Genomic DNA, 21,439 nt, shown 5'->3' with positions numbered 1-21,439 from the left:
AACTCCAAAAGGATGGAGTGTTGGAATCATTTGACCTAAAATCAGATGATATGTGTGAATCTTGTCTTTTGGGAAAGATGACAAAATCACCATTCACAGGGTCTTGTGAAAGAGGTGAAGGTCTGTTGGATCTCATACACACAGATGTGTGTGGGCCCTTCAAATCAACCACAAGGGATGCTAATCGATTCTATGTGACTTTCACTGACGATTATAGCAGATATGGTTACATCTACTTGATCAAACATAAGTCAGAAACCTTTGAAAAGTTCAAAGAGTTTAAGCATGAAGTCGAAAATCAATTGGGCAGAAAGATCAAGATACTTAGATCCGATAGAGGCGGGAAGTATCTTAGTACCGAGTTCAACGACTATCTGAAAGAATGTGGGATAGTCTCACAATTGACCCCTCCTAAGACACCACAGTTAAATGGTGTAGTTGAGAGGCGTAATCGAACCTTGCTAGACATGGTTCGTTCTATGATGAGTCGTGCCTCGCTTCCTATTCACTTCTGGGGGTATGCCTTAGAGACAGCCTCCCACATCCTCAATCTTGTCCCTACAAAAAAGGTTGCCAAAACACCTCACGAAATGTGGACAGGGAAAGTTTCATCGTTAGCACATATTAAAGTCTGGGGTTGTGAAGCTTTCGTAAGACGAGAGACTCACGACAAGCTAGCAGCTAGAAGTGAGAAATGTGTTTTCATTGGTTACCTAAAGCAGTCTTTTGGATATTTGTTCTACAGACCTAGTGAAAACGTGGTGTTTGTAGCTCGAAGAGGAGTCTTTCTGGAAAGAGAGCTCATATTCAAAAAGGACAGTGGGAGTACCATTGACCTTGAAGAGATTCAAGAGTCAGCCAATGAAGGAACCTTAGATGACACTAGCACTCAACCAGAGGAAACAGTCCCTGTTGAACCGGTTGATAAATCATTACCACTTCGGAGATCCACTAGGGTGAGTGTGCCACCTGAGTTGTATGGTTTTCATATTACTTCAGATGGTGACACATTCATAAGTGACAGAACACTGGTAAACTTAGATGAACCAGTCACTTATAAGGAAGCAATGGCAGGCCCAGAGGCTTCCAAGTGGAAAGAAGCAATGGACAGCGAGATTAAGTCCATGTATGACAACCAAGTTTGGAATTTGGTTGATAGTGCACCAGGTCGGAAGACAGTTGGGTGCAAATGGATCTTCAAGAAGACAGACATGGATGGGAATGTGCATACGTTCAAGGCTCGACTGGTTGCAAAAGGTTTCACTCAAACCCCAGGGGTTGACTATGATGAGACTTTTTCGCCGGTGGCTAAGATTAAGTCTATTAGGATATTGCTCGCCATAGCTGCCTTTCATGACTATGAAATCTGGCAAATGGATGTCAAGACTGTCTTCCTTAACGGGAAGTTGGCTGAGGATGTTTACATGAGTCAGCCAGAGGGTTTTGTTGATGCAAAGTTTCCCAATAGGGTATGCAAGCTTGAGAAATCCATTTATGGATTGAAACAAGCATCTCACAGCTGGAATCTTTGCTTCCATGAGAAAGTCAAAGAGTTTGGTTTCTCTAGAAGTGAAGATGAGTTTTGCGTGTATATCAAGGCTAGTGGGAGTATAGTAACTTTTCTGGTGTTATATGTCGATGACATATTACTCATTGGTAACGACGTTCCAACCTTGAATGAAGTTAAGTCTTGGCTTGGAAAGTGTTTTGCCATGAAAGACCTAGGAGAAGCCGCCTATATTCTTGGGATTAGAATATTGAGAGATAGAAAGAAGAGACTAATTGGACTTAGTCAGAGCACATACTTGGATAAGGTACTAAAGAGGTTTAGTATGGAAAATTCCAAGAAGGGAGAGCTACCTATCCAGAGCAATACCAAATTGAGTAAGACTCAATGCCCGAGTACAGATGAGGAAATAGATGACATGAGTCGTGTACCTTATGCTTCCGCTGTCGGATCGATCATGTACGCTATGACATGTACTCGTCCTGATGTGGCATTTGCTTTGAGCATGGTCAGTCGCTATCAGGGAAACCCAGGTAGAGCTCATTGGATAGCCGTGAAAAATATACTCAAGTATTTGCGAAGAACGAAGGACTGGGTCCTTGTACTTGGCGGCAATGATACTTTGAGAGTAGATGGTTACAGTGATGCCAGCTTTCAGACGGATAGAGATAACTTCCGTTCTCAGTCAGGCTGGGTATTCTTATTAAATGAAGGAGCAGTTACTTGGAAGAGTTCCAAGCAAGATACGGTGGCTGATTCTACTTGTGAATCAGAGTACATAGCAGCAAGTGAAGCGTCGAAAGAAGCAGCTTGGTTGAGGAACTTCATCGGGGATCTCGGAGTTGTTCCAACCATCCAGGAGCCTATGGAACTGTTCTGCGATAATGAAGGAGCGGTTGTCTTGACAAAGGAACCGAGAGATCATGGTAAAACCAGACATATCGACAGAAAGTACCATTTCATTAGACATAGAGTAGAAGAAGGCCATCTTATAGTGAAGAGGGTGTCATCTGAAGATAACCCAACAGATCCCCTCACAAAGGGTCTGAGTAGGGCAAAGCATATTCAGCATGCTCGGAGCATAGGACTGAAAAATGATATTAGTTTTAGTAGTTAGATTAGTTTTGTTCTGAAACTTGTAACAAAGTAAATGTAATTGACTTTTGGTGATTAAATAATAAAGTATTATTTATAAGTTTGGGTTCTACCTTTTGTCAATTGTTTATTATTGTGTTTCATTTTTGCATGTTTTACTTCCCGAATAATAAGATTATTCAAACTCTACAGTCGCTCGTACTTTTGGAAGTAAGTAGTGAATCAAGACTGTCATGAACTGGATTGTAGATTGTCTAAGGATAGACATGGCAATAGATTTTGCTGCAACGTTCATGAGTACTCAGAAATTGAGATTTGAGTATTGGATAAACCCTCGCTCAGAGTATTACTTCATGGAATTCATCACGAGTAATACTGAGACGATAATATCTTATAATCTTGAAACAGAGATATATGAGTTGTAATTTGCAAGTCGGTTATGCATTGGTAATACGAAAACGCATCAGTAACTTGGTGTTATAAAACGTGTTATCATGTATGGTTTGATGAGTAAAAGATACAAGCATATGAGTCAATGTTTATTCGTTCCTTTTTCCTTAATGGGAAAAAGCGATATCTGTGGGCCCCTCGATGATTTGGTGTTGACTTATGTGCTGGGCCCAGCCAGGAGTAAATTAATGTGTTCAATTAGAAGTCCTACATCATCACTAATCAGGAATCGGGAAACATAGATTATGGACAAAGAGGTTGATTGCATTCCATGTCTTTTATATAGGGATATCTAGCAGAACGGAGGATTATATGATCACTTATCTTAGGACACGTAACTGACTGGGTCAGAGTTCGACAACAACTTTTTGGAAGCTACAATTTGCTGGTCAAATTTAGAAGGCATACTAGCAATTATAGTTATAGACTTATCCAAGTGGGAGACTGTTGGATTAGGTGTCTAAGCCCATAACTATAATTGGTATGTACTTGAATTGATAGCAGCACAGTCCTTTTGGGTTGCCCTCAAACCTAACAACCGAACAAGGAAATTATGAAAGGAGAGATATTAATTTATTATAAGATTAATAAATTAATATAAATGATTTTATTAATATGTTAAAAGATTAATATATTAATAAGAAATCATTTGGTTTAATTAGTTGTTAGCCAGAAATTAATTAGAATTAATTTCGGGGTTAAAAGAATTAATTATAAGGTGCAGGGACTAGTTTGCAATTATCTAATAGTTGAGTGGAAGGCTCTAGAACCCCCTTGGATAAGGGTGGACGAAATCTTTAGGGGAAACCCTAATAATTTCGTCCATAGGGGCTTGGATAAGGCCCTTGGGTTTCTTTAGGCCCTAAGCAAAGGATAACTAGGGTTTTCCTAAACCCTAGATCCCTTAGCTATATAAGGAGCCTCCTGGTTCATGTTTTGGTCACTCTTTTCTTTGGATGAAACCCTAAGGGCCGAAATTTTGCATACTCCCTCTTCCCTCTCTCCTCTAATTTCCTTCTTGCTAGTTTGGGTGTGATTCCATTAGAGGCATTACACTTGTGGTGCTAAGCTTCCAAGAAGATCAAGATCAAGATCAAGGGAATCATCAATTGTTTACTATAACAATTGAAAGGTATGTAATTACTAAACCCTAGTTTGTAGAATTCGATTATAGCCTCTCTCCTCTAGGGTTCTTGTTTTGCAATTCAAAGTTGTATGTTCAATAGATAAAACATAGATCCAAAGTAGGTTTCATGTGAACTTAGGAATTGTTTTTCTAGTTTATTTGTTTTACCTAAAACCCATCAAAGACATCAAATAAGATGAAATGAACAGACGTAATGTAAAATCCAATTCCAAAAATAATATTGGATTCAATCATCTCAATAAAAAAAACAAATAAACTTGTCACTCAAAACTGCTTCATAACAAATGATGTTATCAAAATCACAAACCTTAACCTATGCTGCAACAGAAGGTTTAGATGCAGCAGAAAGCCTGGATCTCTTCTTTGCTAAGCTCTCACTACGCTTCTCTCTCTGCTCCTTCAATCTGGAAGCAAGAAGTTTCTGGTATTCAGCTGCCTCAGATTTTGCTTTTGCAATTCTCTTCTTTTTGTCTGCAATTCTTGCTCGTTTCCTTTGCAATGTCAATGGAGTCACCAATCTCTGTATCTTTGGTGCTTTACTAACCTCCTTTCCTGCACTCATAACATGGCAAACATCACCCCTTTACCTTTTCTTTTCATCCAAACGAAAAAAAGTAACAGAAGGAAGAACTTAGTCGCTTACCAGATTTGTTTGTGAATGTTCTTCTGTATGTATTGACATACTTCCTAACATCATCTTCTTTTGAAAGATTGAAAAGTTTACGGATTTTTGATGCCCTTTTTGGACCTCTCATTCTAGGTTTTTCAACATCGGTTAATCCAGGAAGATCATTGTCACCCTTCTTGACAATGACAAGATTCAAAACAGAAAGATCTTGGCTCACTATACAACCACGTACAGACTTTCTTCTCCTTTCTCCATTCCTCCTTCCATACCCACGAAAGCAGGGTGTTCCTCTCACAAGAAGAAGGCGAACTCTGCCAGGAGTTAAAACTCCTTGTTTCATTGGGAATCCTTGTTTGTCGCATCCTCCCATGATTTTGAAAACATAGCCTTTGAATTCCTATGAACATTGAAAAGAAGTTTTTTTGACATGAAGATGTGAACTGTAAGAGAATCTGATGGGATAATGTTAATGGAGAAAGGGGAAGACAATGTACCTCCCCAAGAGCATCTCCGTTAACTTCCTGTGAGATCCTCTTGTCGTAGAATGCACGGCTTGGAAAAAGAAGAAGGAGATAGAAGTTTAGAAAAGCTAATTCGATAGGAAAATAAATCAATGGATAATAGCAAGCGAAGTACAACATTAATCACTTCAACAATCCGAATACCATTAATCACTTCAACAATCCGAATACCACAAAAACCGAGACAGGGATAGAAAAAACAAAAGGCATTTGGTACGATTCAATCAGAAGATTCATGGTAAAATTAGCTTCGAAAAACTATCCATATCAACAGAATCACTAAAAAATGATATACATTGCAAATATTAACCCTAGATTTCTGCTGAACTTGAAAAAAATCCCAACAAGTTGAAAAATCGAAATCTCTAATACTAATGAAAAACATATTAAACTTACAGTTTTTGATCATCATCAATCTCGAGTTTCTTCTGACACCCGGTGGTGGGATTGGCGATATTAAACTATAAAAACGCAGACGAAAACAGTGAGAATCGCATGAAGGATTGTAATTTGAAGAAATTTAATAATTAGATTTGTGTAGAGTTTCAAACCTTCATCTTCTCTCCCGCTCTTGATTATGCGGCGTTGGAACAAAGGGCTGCTTCGCTAGGGTTCCTCTTTAACGATACACGTAAATAGTCCTATATTTTATTTTACTTTTTTACTTTTTTTTTTCTCGCTTCGTATACCAAATAGTGCATACCATTTAAATCTAAAGTAAGTTAATATCACCTATTAATACTGAGAAGTTATTAGTGCATAACAAATTTTTAATATATACACTATTATTGAGTTGTACACTATAATATTTTAAAGTACCAATTGTTATGCATGGAGAAAAATTATTGTGTACAAATCATCTCCCATTAATATTAGTGTAAATTACATGAATGGTCTACGTGGTTTTTGGTAATCTACACGGTTAGTCTTTAAATTTATTTTTTAATTATTTTTTTTAATTCGGACGGTTCCTATTATGTTTTTTTATTACGTCTTTGGTCCTTACTAAACCTGAAATGACTATATTGTCCTTACTTATTTCTTTTTTGATTTATTTATTTTTGTATATTTATATTATTACAAGTTAATTAGGCCCACGACATAACAAAAAAACATAATAGAGACCGTCCGAATTAAAAAAATATAAAAATCTTAGGGACTAAACGTGCAGATTACCTTAAACCACAATGACTATCTGTGTAATTTACCCATAATATTACTTGATTTGAAGGCTTTTGTATACATAATATCATAAGTTTTATTAAAATCACATCTTATAGTAACTGCTTACTTAGTTGGCATATTAATTAACATCTAAGACATTACTCAACATATAACCCCTTAAATGCAACATATTAGAGCTATAACTTTCTTGAACGATTTCCATCGGTTGAAAATGTAGATCAATTATCAAGAAGTAAGGCCTGAAGAGCATACTGACATTCATTGCCATGTTTGATCCAAGTAAAATTAAACTGCTAAGTTATAGCTACTTCTGATGCGAAGAAAAAGAAAAAAAAGGACAACAATGTCTTGTGTTCTCATACCCTTTGCACAATGTTATCTTCTAACTCTTATACCTCTATTCCCTCGCCACCATTCAGTAGGGTTAACTTTATAACTTCTTCTTGCTTGAGGTTAACATGTAAGCCAAGTCTTACATACTTATTCGTAAACATTATGTCATCTCCATCTCCTTGTCGTATTTATCAATCAATCTTTTTCTTTTTTAGTTACCTAAGTATGGTCTAAGGTCTTGTGAATTTGTAAATCTGTAAATCTGTAAATCTAAGGAGCATGTTACAAAAAAAAGGATGGCCCCCTATGCATTTCGTTATCTTCGGAAGGAAAAAAAATAAGTACCCCCATCACAGTGAACATCTTCGACTTGTGATCGAGTGAAATACACAAAACTTTAGGAACCAAAAACGGAATTGCGGTTTCGGTTCCAGAACCATGAGGTGGTCATGGTTCTAGAAACTGGATTCCATGTTTCGGTGCTCACCCTTAGTTACCAACACTCTTAACTAGCATATATAACATCCATTATGTCTTTTATTTATTCTACTTTTGGTCTTCTTCAGTTACTTGCACAAGTTGCACAACTTATGCACTGTGTAAGTAAATTATGCACTCTTTGAATCATTCATTTCTTGTCTCCATTTCATTACTTTTCAAGAGCTTGCCAAACTTTGTGCTTTAATTGTATAATTAATATCTTTGATGTTTTGATATTGGAAATTTTGAGATGTTGCCAAACATGCCATATGTATGAAATATTTTTGAACTTATCCTTCTAGTCAGACAAAGCACATCAACATTCAATGTCATATTATCCACAACATACATGAAATCATTGATTTACTCTCAAAAAGAGCCCTCATGGAGAGATCAATGGAGACTTCATCACATATAGACACTTATAGATTGATGTCACGCCAATATGAAATGCTCTAACACTCCCCTAGAGATGGAGGCTTGTTGAGGATATAAGGATGTGATGAGCCTCAAGGGAACTCGGCGTCGACTTTGAGACAATGTTAGATATATTTGGAGTTCTTGATGTACTTTCTTAAAACGCCATTATGGAGACAAGGCCACACTGAGACTCTAACATGCATAGACATGTATAAAACTGTGTGGCACTTACACGAGATGTAGTAACAAATATTTTAACTAAGTTACTACGTTTGACAAAAGTTGAAGACTTCATAATATAGATGGGTGTGTGCACCGGTATCAGTTTCTCTTGTAAGCGCCATCATTTTGTTTATAAATTTATTTTATCCACTTGCAACTTGTTCTCTCTTTGCCAACAACTCCTATTTCAAGAAATTTAGTGTGTTAGAATCCTCTCATCTCCGACTTATTCTCTCTGAATTCCTCGGTGATGTGTAGAAAAATATACCAACACATTTTTTTCCTAGTAAAATTTTGTTGGAACCCCCGGTCCACATTTTTCTAGTAGTGCACTAACCACCTACGATGTCTATGCTTTTGGTCCCCGATTGACAATTGACAGGGGTTCATGTTAGGTAAATATTGGATAATTTTGGTTTGTAATTAATTTAGTTTTTAATTTGTGTTCGATATTTGCTTAATGGCTGATATATACATGATTGGAACCATAATATATATATATATATATATATATATATATATATATATATATATATATGTTTTAGCTCTGGTTTTATCTTACTCTTCTTTGTTTGAAAACTAGACATAGATCGAGAACCTTTTAGTATGCCGGTAGCGCTAAACGGGTCATAAAAAAAAATTAAATATTCTTATATCTTTTCTTCCTACTTATCTTCAACTCAAATGAAATGTTGAAAATTATTATATTTTGATAAAATTAATAATATTTTAAATTATTGTCTATCTTCTCGTATAGATACGAAGAAAATTATGAGGAAAATGAGGAGGATGTTTAATTTCTAAAAAAAAAAAAATGAAATTTGTCTGAAAATTCATAAAAGGATATTTAACAAGTTCTTGTAATTTACAAGATTCTGCCAGAAAGGTGGTCAAAACTATGTTCTTTCCGCTTCACATGCATCATATCCTAGGAATTAATGTACAGAAAGAACCTTATATAATGCAAGAAGGGACTTAGTGCAGCATTCTTTGTTTTTGAAATGAGGGGTTATGCCGTTATTTATATATGTTTTATTCTTAGATCTTCAAAAGGAGACGGTCGCCGGAACCAAACATAGAATGACAAAGGATACAAACAAAAAAGTAGGAAAAATATTCTCCCCTAGCCTAGGAACCATAGGTAACAAACTGACCATCTGCTTCACTAGGCATCGTACGTGTACCCAATATATTACCACCTTCATGCATACGTATTTGCGATTCATCTCCAAATCTTCATCTTAATCACCGCTAAAACACATGGAGTTTTCTAATGTAGCACTTATTCTGCAAATTTTGCTGATGGGACTTGTGATTGCTACACCTGATAAGCCTTTTTGCCAAAGAACATGTGGAAATGTCACCATACCTTACCCTTTTGGAACAGAAGAGGGCTGCTATATGGACCGGTCCTACTACATAGAATGTAACCCGACAACACAAATTCCCCGGTTACACGAGAGTTCCAGCTTGGTGTTTCCTTATGGAGTACCGATTAATCTAAGAGTTTTAGAGATAAAAATGGAGGGCCAGCTTAGAGTGAGTCTCCCAATTGCGCATACTTGCTTCAACAGTAGTGGGAAGGTAGTTTCTGGAGCTGTTGTATTAGTTCAAACGCCCAGGTTTCCCTTCTCAAGCACACTCAACTGGTTCACCGGAGTAGGTTGTGGCATTCGAGCCCGTCTTGAGCTTGCAGTCCCAGCTATGGACATGAATTGCCCAACAAAGTGTCCCGATTTTCTATATTTCCAAAACAGGACATGCGTAGGCCATGGATGCTGCCGAACCACCATTCCTCAAGGCATGACATATTCCTCTTATTTTGCCATTGCCTGGAGAGGCCACCAATTGGAGTATTTTAAGTGTGGTTATGCTTTCATTGTGGAGAAAGATAAGTATTACTTTGACAAAATTGATCTCAGCAATATGAGAGATAACTTGTCTTTCCCAGTGGTGCTCGACTGGTTTGTCGGGGTAACAAATTGTGAAGAAGCTAGAAAGAACAACGTAAATTACATGTGCCAAGAAAATAGTGTATGCTATGATCACAGCGAAGGTGGTCTGAGTGGATATCGCTGCAAATGCTCTCATGGATATGAGGGAAACCCATACACGGCCAACGGATGTAAAGGTTCTTAATCTGTACACTGCATTTATATTACAAATTAAACGATATTTTGGGTACATGGGTATCATCGGGTCCATCACCATCGTTTCATTTTATATTTTCTTTTAGATATCAATGAGTGTGAATCTGCGAAACTCAATGATTGCATGGCTGGACATTGTGAGAACACAAACGGGAGTTATACTTGTGTTTGCCCAAAGGGTCACCTAGGTAATGCCAGACTAGGTGGAAAGTGCACGTCTACCCAACAAAAATCAGAAAATAGGTCAGTTATTGAAGGTAATGATATAAAAAGTAATTTCTTTTTTGACCAAATTATCATGGTTTCAACTGTAGATAAAAGTAATTTCGTTTTTGACCAAATTATTATGATTTCAACTGTAGCTAGACACGGAATGATGTTTAAAGCCCTGATGATGCAGGTATCAGTGAAGGGGTTGGAGGCGCAGCTGTAGCAATGATTTTTGCGTACTGGGGACTCAAGCAGAGGAAACTAATAAAGGCTAGAAAGGACTTCTTCAAGCAAAATGGTGGTATCATGTTACAGAAAACGTTATTTACATGTAAAGATCCTATCAACCAAGCAAAAATTTTCACAGAAGCGGAGCTAAAGAAAGCAACAAACAACTTTAATGACGCCAACATCATTGGCCAAGGGGGTTATGGAACTGTTTTCAAAGGAATCTTAGCAAACAAGACGTTGATTGCCATCAAGAAGTCCAAAGTAATTGACCAGAGCCAAATCAAGCAGTTTATAAATGAGGTGATCATCCTATCCCAAATCAATCATCAGAACATTGTAAAACTCCTTGGATGTTGCCTCGAGACACCTGTTCCATTGCTTGTGTATGAATACATAACCAATAACACTTTAGGCTACCACATACATACGCATGCTATGCTGACATTTGGAAAACGGCTAAAGATAGCTGCAGAAACTGCCGAAGCTCTTGCTTATATGCACTCAACCACCCAAATTATCCATAGAGATGTCAAGCCATCAAATATACTGTTGAATGATGAGTTCACAGCCAAAGTTTCTGACTTTGGGATTTCAAGATTTGTCCCTCTTGGTGAAACCCATCTATCAACAATTGTAAAAGGGACAATAGGGTATATGGACCCTGAGTACTTTCGTACATGCAAATTAACTGAAAAGAGTGATGTTTATAGTTTTGGAGTTGTGCTCATTGAGCTACTTACCAGAACAAAGATTCATTCTCTAGAGATATCGCCAAGGTTTTATAAGGGTGCAGCAGCATATCTTGCATCACTAATGGAACGCGATGTTTTGGTTCAAGTTCTTGATGATCAATTACAGAGAGAAGAGTATGCTGAGGTGGTGAAATGTGTCGCTAAGATTGCAATTAACTGTCTTGATCTTGAAGGGAAAACAAGACCTACGATGAAAGAAGTAAAACAAGAGCTTGAGAAACTAAGATGCGTTTTGTCATCAATCGAAGCTGAAAGCCTTTAGGCTGGACTAGATCTTCTCTTCTTTCAGTTTTACACAAACCACCGGATGTGATTAATGATACTGATTAAGGTTATTACCAAGAATCAACATTGTAAATAATCGGTTAAGCTATGTAATTTTTATGTCCAAAAAGATTCGTCACCATTAACTAGATTTGAAAGTCAAATATCTTGGCCCCAAAGTCTAATTATTTGATTTATAGGTGCATATTAGATTATGTTTGACATATTAGCTGAAAAACTAACTGTTAAATAAAAAACTAGCTGATACCTGAAAAGTTAGCTGATAAAATATAACGTTTGGTAAAACTAGCTGAAAAGCTAGTTGAAATATATAAAATTACATAAAAGGACATGTAAGAGTATGTGTTTCTATAATTAATTAAGGGGTGTATTTGAAATTTTTTAAAAAAGCTTCTAAAAAGTTAGTCTAAGTAGTTTTTCAAAAAGCTAGCTTATAAGCCACTTTTTCACTTACCAAACACGACAACATAAAAAAGTTCGAAAAATAAGCTAGCTTATCAATTAACTGTAGCGTGCCAAACACAACCTAGATCTAAATATTATAAGAATATTACTTGGTCAAACTTGTGTAGAACCGGTTGAAAGATATAAGCTATACATGGGTAAATTGGTAAATAGCTATAGTTGGTTGACTTACAAAACAAAAAACATTGTCTTGAAGAGGTGCTAGAATAAATATGTATTTGTTGTGTCTGTAAGGTAGGGATGTTATTCGGGCTAGAACCGAACCGAACCGAACTCGAATAACCCGAGAACCGAATAAGGGTATTTTTATGAACCGAAAACCGAACCAAATAAACAATACGGGTTCAGTTCGGTTCGGTTCCGACCCGAATAACCCAAATAACATGTACAATGACCTATTATTATTGTATAACCCGAATAACCCAAATAACATTTACAATGTGATTATAACTATTGTATTTTGTATGACTTTTGTATTTTATGATTTCATAACAAATCTTTTAAAGAAACAAATTTGTTAATTAAAAATAATACAAAGTATATATAATTGTTCCAAAGGTGCAAAAAGAGTTAGAATTTGTGAATTAAGAATATAAACACGGATAACATGGATTAACTATTCTTGATTAAAATGTAAAATTCAAACACCAAAATCTTAAGATATAGTTATGAAGCAACATATTAACACTACACATTAAACACCCAAAACATTCAAAAATCTATATACAAGTATAGAAGTTAAACATTAAACATTCCACACCCAAATTAAAATATGAATCTTAAGTTTTTAACCATATCCAAAATAACATTTTTCAAACACGAATTAACTATTTGGGAATATTAGTTGGTTGTACAAGAACGAATAAGCTATCAATCAAAGGAAAAAAAATGTGACTTTTCAAATTCGGTTCGATCCATTTGGCCCGAATAAGCCCTTAATCGGGTAACCCGAACCAAATAACCCAAAACCCGAATAAGCCTAATATAGATACCCAAAAACCGAATCGAATTGCTAATTTGGGCCTAATTCAGTTCGGTTCGGGTTTCGATTTGGTTCGGGTTTTCGAGCGAAATTCTCATCCCTACTGTAAAACAGTGTTTGGTAAGTGGAATAGAACTGGACTAAATGAAACAATTTTTTTCCAAAAGTGTTTGGCATGGATGGAACAAAAACAAAAGAGTTTATTGACTAAGTTAAATGGGACAAATTTTAAAAAATTTAGTCCCACTCAAAAGGATGGAACATAGTGGGACAAAAGATATTTACAAAAATACCCGGTCTTCTCTTTCTCGTTCATCGTCTCTTTTGTTATATTTCTGTAGCCTCTTACAATTTTCTATTGTTTCTTCAAAACGTTTTCAAGGAGAAAAAAGGAATCGTTTATAATAGTGAATACAACAAAAATTATTTCGTTGGTGATAATTGTCTCTCTTTATATATTATATTTTAAATTTGATTGGTGATGATTTGATGACCATCTTCGATGCCCTATCATAATTTTTCATCGTTTTTCTTTATAAAATCAATGATTTGTGTCTCTTATCCAAAGCAACCGCCAAAGTTCCAATCTAATACACATACTAGTAACTTTCAATAAGGTTATTAAAATGTAGGTTATAAGCATTATATTATAAAACAAGTTAAAAAACAGTTTATGAAAATTTTGATAAATTTAAGGATAATTTAGTAATTTTACAATTTTGTTTCATGGAGTCCTTGCTTTGCTAAACGCTATTAAAAAGAAAAAAAAATCTTCTTCCTGTTTTTATGGTTTCTCCAACGGAAACACACTTGTGATCTGCTCATGGCTCCCCGGTTGTGTTTTGGCCCGTTTTTGAATGAAATTCTTTTCTTACTGTCAAAAACAAAAAAACATATCATATTTAGAGGGTGTTTGATATTTCTTTTTAATCATTTTTTTGACTTTTAACTTTTTTAAAAAATTAAAAATTACTAAAAGTTGTTTGACAATTTAAAAAGATCTTTTAAAACCAACTTTTAGTAAGAAGGAAAAGTTAGCTCGAAAAAAGATAGAAATTTCTTTTTGTGATTTTTAGTTTTTATCACTTAAAACTCGTAAAAGATAAGCCAAACACATTTTAAACACCATCTTTTACACAAATTTCTTTTACAAAATATCCTTTTTATAAAAATGACTTTTATGTTTAAAAAGCCATCCCAAAGACACCCTTACCCTTATAAGATGATCTTAGAATTAAACACATATGAAGATAAAAGCAAGCACTGATATTAATTAATTTCCAGTTTAACCGGTCTTTCTTGTAATTTTCTGAACTTAAAAAGATTCTGCGTAAAGGTCCTCATAGTTATCTTCCTTGATTGGATTCACATGAATCTTAGGGAAATACGTACAGATGAAACCACGAGATACTAGAAGAACCTAGAAGTATACGAAACAGTTCTAGACCTAGCTGTGATTTAGTTGAGCTTTAATTTGGAAAACGAGGGTTTATGTATGCTTTATTCACTCATGGATCCATTGTAGATAACGATTGCCAAAAGCTTTCACAGAAGATAACGATGAGAGAAAGGCTAGATACAAAAGTAGAAAAAGTAGGGAAACATTCCTTTCTAATTAAAGAGCAAGTATGTAATCGAGGCATTTTGTACCTATTAATTTTACAAGTCTGGCTACATATTTTGGGTTCATCTCCAGCTTTTCACGTTAATCACACCTATAAAAAATCATGAAATTGTCTCAACTAGTACTGATGCTGCAGATTTTGTTGATGGGGTTGGTGAATGCTACACAATGTAAGCCCACATGTTCTGACAAATGTGGAAATGTTTCCATACCTTATCCTTTTGGAATTGAAGAAGGCTGCTACCTAGATGAGTCTTACTACATACACTGCAACTCCACAACTGGAATTCCACACTTGAACGTTTCTAGCATACTTTCGGTGATGTTTGGATTCCAGTCTCGTCCTCTAGAAGTTGTAGAGATAAAAATAGATGGCAACCTTATTAGAATTAATCTACCAATTGCATATAGATGCTACAATGAGTGGGGGAAGGCAGTTTCTGGCTCAACGACAACAATTAATACATCCAGGTTCCCCTTTTCAAGCACACAAAACTGGTTCACAGGAGTAGGTTGTGATCTTGAAGCCAATATTGGGCTTAACAACCCGTCTGTTGCTATGAAGTGTCTATTGGATTGTAATTTTTTTCATGGTTCTGTTAGAAATGGGTCATGCCTAGGCCTTGGATGTTGCCAAGCTAGTATTCAACAAGGCATGACATATGCTGGAATTGATATCAGTCTCCCAGAAAACAAGACATCAATGGTAGGGAATCGTAGCAGATGTGGTTATGCTTTCATTGTGGAAAAAGATAAGTATTACTTGAACTTCAGTGAGCTACGCAATATGAGCAACAACATGTCTTTCCCTGTAGCGCTTGATTGGTCTGTAGGGGATGCAATGTGTGAAGAAGCTCAAAAGGATAAAGTAACCTACATGTGCCAAGAAAACAGTGAATGCTATGATGGGGAAATTGGTGTTAAGGGATATCGCTGCAAATGCTCTGATGGATACACTGGAAACCCCTACATCCAAAACGGATGTCAAGGTATACTTTCTAGTTTCTACCCTATTTTTATATTATTAAATATGTTTGTCTACAAATTAAACAAGATATATATATGGTATGGTATCATGCATGACAAGTACTGTTTTATCTCACATTTTTTGTTAGATGTCAATGAATGTGAATCTTCAGAGCTCAATGACTGCTTGCAAGGATATTGTAAGAACACACCTGGGAGTTATAATTGTATTTGTTCATATGGTCACCAAGGTAACGCAAAAAAAGGTGGAGAATGCACACCTATTAATATTGAGCCACAATCAAAACCTAGATCAGTCGTTGAAGGTAATTATATAATGATACAAACAGCGTACGTTATCTTTGACCAGATAATTCTGGCTTCAAAGTCCCAAAACACAACTGTCCAACAATTGAAAATATTATGCATTTAAAGGAGATCGAGGGTTTGCATTACCCATCTCCATTTGATGGCTAACAAAGGGCTCATGTTGAAAGCTTTGATGCAGGTATCATTGAAGGTGTTGCAGGTGCAGTAGTGGTAATGATTTTTGTCTACTGTGGAGCCAAAAGGAGGATAAGAGTTAAGGGTAGAAAGGACTTCTTCAAGCAAAATGGTGGCATCATGTTACAGAAAACATTATTTACATGCAAAGATCCTTTCAACAAAGCAAAAGTTTTCACTGAAGAAGAGCTAAAGAAAGCAACAGACAACTTCAATGAAACCAACATCATAGGCCAAGGGGGATATGGTACTGTTTACAAAGGAATTTTAGCAAATAAGACAGTGGTAGCCATCAAGAAATCTAAAGTAATTGACCAAGGCCAAATCAAGCAGTTTGTCAACGAGGTGATCATTCTATCACAAATTAATCATCCCAACATCGTAAAACTCCTTGGTTGTTGCCTAGAGACACATGTTCCCTTGCTTGTGTATGAATATATAACCAATAAGACCTTATGCCACCACATCCATAGACATCCCATATTGACATTTGAAAAACGGCTCAAGGTAGCTGCAGAAACTGCTGAAGCTCTTGCATATATGCACTCAACCACACAAATTATCCATAGAGATGTCAAGCCATCAAATATACTATTGAATGACGAGTTCACTGCAAAAGTTTCTGATTTCGGGATTTCAACATTTGTTCCTCTTGGTGAAACCCACTTATCAACATTTGTTAAAGGAACAATCGGGTATATGGATCCTGAGTATTTTCGTACATGCAAACTAACCCAGAAAAGTGATGTTTATAGTTTTGGAGTTGTTCTGTTAGAGTTACTTACGGGAACAAAGATTCATTCTTTAGAGATACCACTAACAGTCTATAGAGGTGCAGCTGCATACTTCACTTCGCTACTGGAATGTGATTTATTGGTTCAAGTTCTTGATGATCAACTAAAAGGAGATGTGTATGTGGAGGTGGTGAAACGCTTTACTAAGTTAGCAATTAACTGCCTTGATCTTGAAGGGAAGACCAGGCCTACAATGAAAGAAGTAAAACATGAACTCGAGCAACTAAGATGTGTTTTGTTGTCCATTGAAGCTCAAAGTATTTAGGTAGCACATTTTCTTTTAAATACTGGTCTTAGAGTATAGTGGTTGTTTATATATATCATGACTCGAGTTACGATTCAAATCATGAATTATACAAAAAAATTACATTTCGAGTCACAACAACTATACTTACCCACTAAATCCCGGAGACCAAAAAGAATGTTTGTAAGGCCTGAAGGCTATACAATTGAGGAGATAGTCAAAGGTTTGTCATTAACTCTTGATTTAATAATGTATATTTATTAGTTAAATAAGTTCTTAGACCCATGTAGTAAATGGATTAATTTTAAAAAAAAAAAGATTAAATATAAAATTCAAGGATATTTGGGAACTTTGAATTTATAAGACAATAACAAAAATAATGAATTATTATTATTGAAATCTTTTATCTTTTAGATTTAAACAAATAATTTAAATAAATAAACAAAAAAACTAATGAGTTTTAATTTGAGAATTTTGAAATTAAAATGTAATTTCATTAATGAAATTGATATCAATTTATTACTATATTTATTGTAATTATCATTGAAATATTATATGAAATCTAATAAAATAGAAAAACTCATAAAATGACATGTAGAAAAAAAAAATCAAAATAACCTCAAAATGATATTTGACAAATTAAATAAGAGTGATATATGGCAAAAAAAAAACTTCATTTATTAGAATAGAATCAATTTAAAATAATTAAATATCTATTAATTATTAATTAATATATGATAATTATCCACCATATATTAATTACATAGTAAGTCCTTAATTATTTTAAACTTTTAATTAAGTCATTGTACGTATCATTAATTGACAAACTAGTCCCTCTTAAATTGTTTTTGGTGTTTTGAACCTTGATTACACTTTGTGTATAACAATCGATTCTGTCATGAACCTTTTATCCTATGTACCATCAAAGCATCTAGCAACACAATAATATCAGTAATAGAATCAGCCATCATGTTATCTATTTTCATCTATCTAAATATAACATTCCAAGATCCAATAGCAACCTCACATTTCACCAATAAGTGAATGTCATCTTCTGTTTCATTTCTACAAACAAGACACAAAATAAAATGTACGTCAATACCTTTATCAAAAAGTTTTTTCCAGACCAAAAGACGATCTAGAAGGGGTGTTAGGGAGTGCTTTTGAACCTTCTTATTGGCATTTTGGAAAAGTCAGGCATTCCTAACTTTTTGAAAAAATCATTATTTTTGCCTAAAGAGTTAAGTCTTTTTAGTCAATAAGTATTAAGTCATTTTAAAAAGCACTCCCAAACACCCTTATGACATCGTATAACAAATGTTTGGGATCTTCCACAAAAGTGAGGGACAATACATTTCATATAGACAATGTACACCTTGGATAATGAGATGATTTTTGTTATGTAATAAGCTTCTTCGTATTAACCATAATCAAAAACTTCAGCATCATGCAGTGTAACAAAAACAAAAGTCGGATCAAACATGCCTATTATGCCAAAAAGTAGGGACCATTTATGTAACTTAGTCTTTAAATTAATATGAACATAAAGGAAGATTTAATAAATTATGTAGAAAACAATACCATCATTATAATATCACCATTTTAACTCATAGATGTCAAAAACTTATCATTATCATATCACCATTTTAACTTATTGATGTCAAAAAATTACAACGAAACAACTCAAATAAAACAACACAACAATAAGAAATACATGAGGTCATCCGTTATCCTCACCACTAACCACTATAGTGGTGGGTGTCATCTCACCTCATCCATCCACTAAACCTATGAGATACCCACTACTATATCCCTCTTATTTTTTAATTTTTTAATTATATATATATATATATATATATATATATATATATATATATATATATATATATATATATATATATTTGAAGGTGGTGATCTGTGGTATGCACAACAATTTACCAAAACCACTAAACATCGGGATGGTGTTCTTGTCTAGTTGTCGTTGCCACATCAACCACTAAACCCATCGTGAAGGGTATACGTGAAAGTTCTGGTTAGGTGAAATCAATCATGTGTCAAATGAATTAATATAGGATATATTTCTTTTACCACAATAGTAACATACCTTTGTGTTAACCATAATAATATATAAAAGCAACATACATTGTTGTAACCATATTAAGGCGTACCAGAGGCAATAGTACTTGTACTTTGTTTACAATAATAGCTACATACTTGTGATAATGATTCAAAAACATTCCAATAATAGCAACACAATAATTGGATCAAAACCGCAATATCAACTGTGACATCCCCAAATTTCACGGTCAGAAAAAACCGATTTGCTTATGCTTTGTTTTAAAATCAAAGTAATCGTTTAAAGAAAACAGTTGCGGAATTTGTTCCAAAAACAAAATGTGATAAGAATTTATCAAAATATTTCTGTAAAGAAAATGTATTTTCATTAAATAACAAAATCTCGGGATGTCATGTTCCGATACAGAACAAAAACATAAACAATATAAAATAGATCTTACAACAGTTATTTATAACTACTGATATATAATCCAAAATCTTTCGTCATGTTAACCAATTTATACTCTTGTGCCGCTACATGTGATATAAAGAAAACTGAGTGGGCCAGGTTTGAAAAACCTGGTGAGTACATAGTGATTTCAATCCTACAATCTTATAATATATATATATATATATATATATATATATATATATATATATATATATATATATATATATATATAATTTAGAATTCGAAATATAAAATTTTCTCTCTGTATGTGTGTGTGTGTGTGTATATATATATATATATAACTCTTACCCCACCCCTTCAATTCTCTCAATGAGACTATCCATATCCCTGGACCTCAAATTCTAACTCTTACTCCCGGATCTAATCCATGTTCTCGAGTCCATAATTCTGCCCATTCCATACTCCAGGATAAGGGACAATTGGTCCATGTCTAAATCCATACTCCCGGACTAATGACAGATTCTATGTCCTGTCCATACTCTCGGACTAAGGACAACTGACTATGTCTTAATCCATACTCCCGGATTAATGACAACTGACTAAGTCTTAATCCATACTCTTGGACTAATGACAATTAACTAAGTCCAATCCATACTCTCAAACTAGGGACAAATAACTATGTTTAATCCATGCTTCTGGATAGGGATGTCAAAAAGTCCCGTGGGGGCCCCGTCCCGTTTGGGGGATTTTTTTAAAAAAAATCAAGGGCGGGGGCAAGGTTAACCCCCGTTTTAATTTCGGGGGCGGGGGAGGGGGTAGGCAATGCCGTCCCGAAATCCCTATGGGGACCCCGTTAATAAATTACACATATATTTACATATATTAATTATATAAATATAATAAAAAATAACATGATTTTGAGCTTCCAAAATTCATCAAAAAACATGTGTTTAAGTTGTTAGTATAATTTTTTAAAATGCCATAACTTTTTTATTTTTAACATATAAAATTCTGCTATAAATAATTATTTGTTACCTAAAAAATAACTTATTTTAGCCTAAATAACAACTTCTTTTAGCCCAAAAAAAGTAGCCCAAAATCAATCGGGGGCGGGGGCGGGGGAACAGGGAAATTTCGGGGGTGGGAGCGGGAGATGCACTCCCCGCCCCGTTTGCCCCCATTGACATCCCTACTTCTTGATCAATGATATATTTTAAAGTTCTAGTCTCCGTATATATCTCGCTTGCACTCGTAAAGAGATACTACCCCATATCCATTATAATAAACCTTAGGTTCACTCTTTAACCTAAGTTAACATAAAAAAATCAGGTATGTTCTTTAACACATAATTCTGACATCATTAAATAACTTACACAAAACATATATTTAATACATTCAAACAATACTTGTATTAAAATCATGTTCATGAAAGGGACTATGCACTCACTTGATAAGACGATGCTCGGACAGCACTACGACTCTTAAAATAATAATCTTCGATGAAACCGGGATATCTTCCAAAAATCGGGCTTCTCGGAGGCAGAGTTTCGGCTTGACAACTTTATTTCTCGGGATCTTTGGGGCTTCGGAACTTACTTCGGGTGTCGGGATGATACCTGGGCTTCGAGGGGTATTTCTTGCCAAGTAGAAGGAAGAAAAGGGGTGGAGAATGGTAAATTAGCAAAAGAAATCAGCAGCCCTCGAATTCTATTTATAGGGGTTGATCCTTACGATTACGATGGGTGTAACTTCAGAGTACGTTGGGCGTACTCCCTCT

General features: G+C 35.0%; 2 protein-coding genes and 1 pseudogene across 3 annotated transcripts; 2 read left to right on the top strand and 1 right to left on the bottom strand.

Moving 5' to 3' along the window:
- Window positions 1-4,390: 4,390 nt before the first annotated feature.
- On the bottom strand, window positions 4,391-6,000 carry LOC145029691 (small ribosomal subunit protein eS6). The gene is made up of 5 exons (XM_078978199.1): window positions 5,900-6,000; window positions 5,745-5,809; window positions 5,322-5,379; window positions 4,843-5,224; window positions 4,391-4,751 (listed from the first exon to the last, which is right to left on the bottom strand). The coding sequence occupies exons 1-5, from the start codon at window positions 5,903-5,905 to the stop codon at window positions 4,513-4,515; spliced, it is 750 nt and encodes a 249-aa protein (XP_078834325.1). The 5' UTR covers window positions 5,906-6,000; the 3' UTR covers window positions 4,391-4,512.
- Window positions 6,001-10,570: 4,570 nt separating this feature from the next.
- LOC145047794 (wall-associated receptor kinase-like 1 pseudogene) lies at window positions 10,571-11,632 on the top strand (annotated as a pseudogene).
- A 2,978-nt stretch (window positions 11,633-14,610) lies between these two features.
- Window positions 14,611-17,467, top strand: LOC145029592 (wall-associated receptor kinase 2-like). Of its 2 annotated transcripts, none has more exons than XM_078978147.1 (3): window positions 14,611-15,676; window positions 15,803-15,904; window positions 16,162-17,467. In XM_078978147.1, the coding sequence occupies exons 1-3, from the start codon at window positions 14,791-14,793 to the stop codon at window positions 17,214-17,216; spliced, it is 2,043 nt and encodes a 680-aa protein (XP_078834273.1). In that variant the 5' UTR covers window positions 14,611-14,790; the 3' UTR covers window positions 17,217-17,467. The 2 variants fall into 2 exon arrangements, with proteins under 2 accessions (XP_078834273.1, XP_078834234.1); XM_078978108.1 differs by having other exon boundaries at window positions 14,612-15,676; window positions 15,803-15,979.
- The last annotated feature ends 3,972 nt before the right edge of the window (window positions 17,468-21,439 follow it).

Source organism: Lactuca saligna, chromosome 1 (genome assembly GCF_052625555.1).
Source record: "Lactuca saligna cultivar CGN05327 chromosome 1, ASM5262555v1, whole genome shotgun sequence".
NCBI classification, from domain to species: domain Eukaryota; kingdom Viridiplantae; phylum Streptophyta; class Magnoliopsida; order Asterales; family Asteraceae; genus Lactuca; species Lactuca saligna.
Note: the sequence above shows the minus strand (reverse complement) of the source record. Positions and strands in the feature narration are given on the sequence as shown.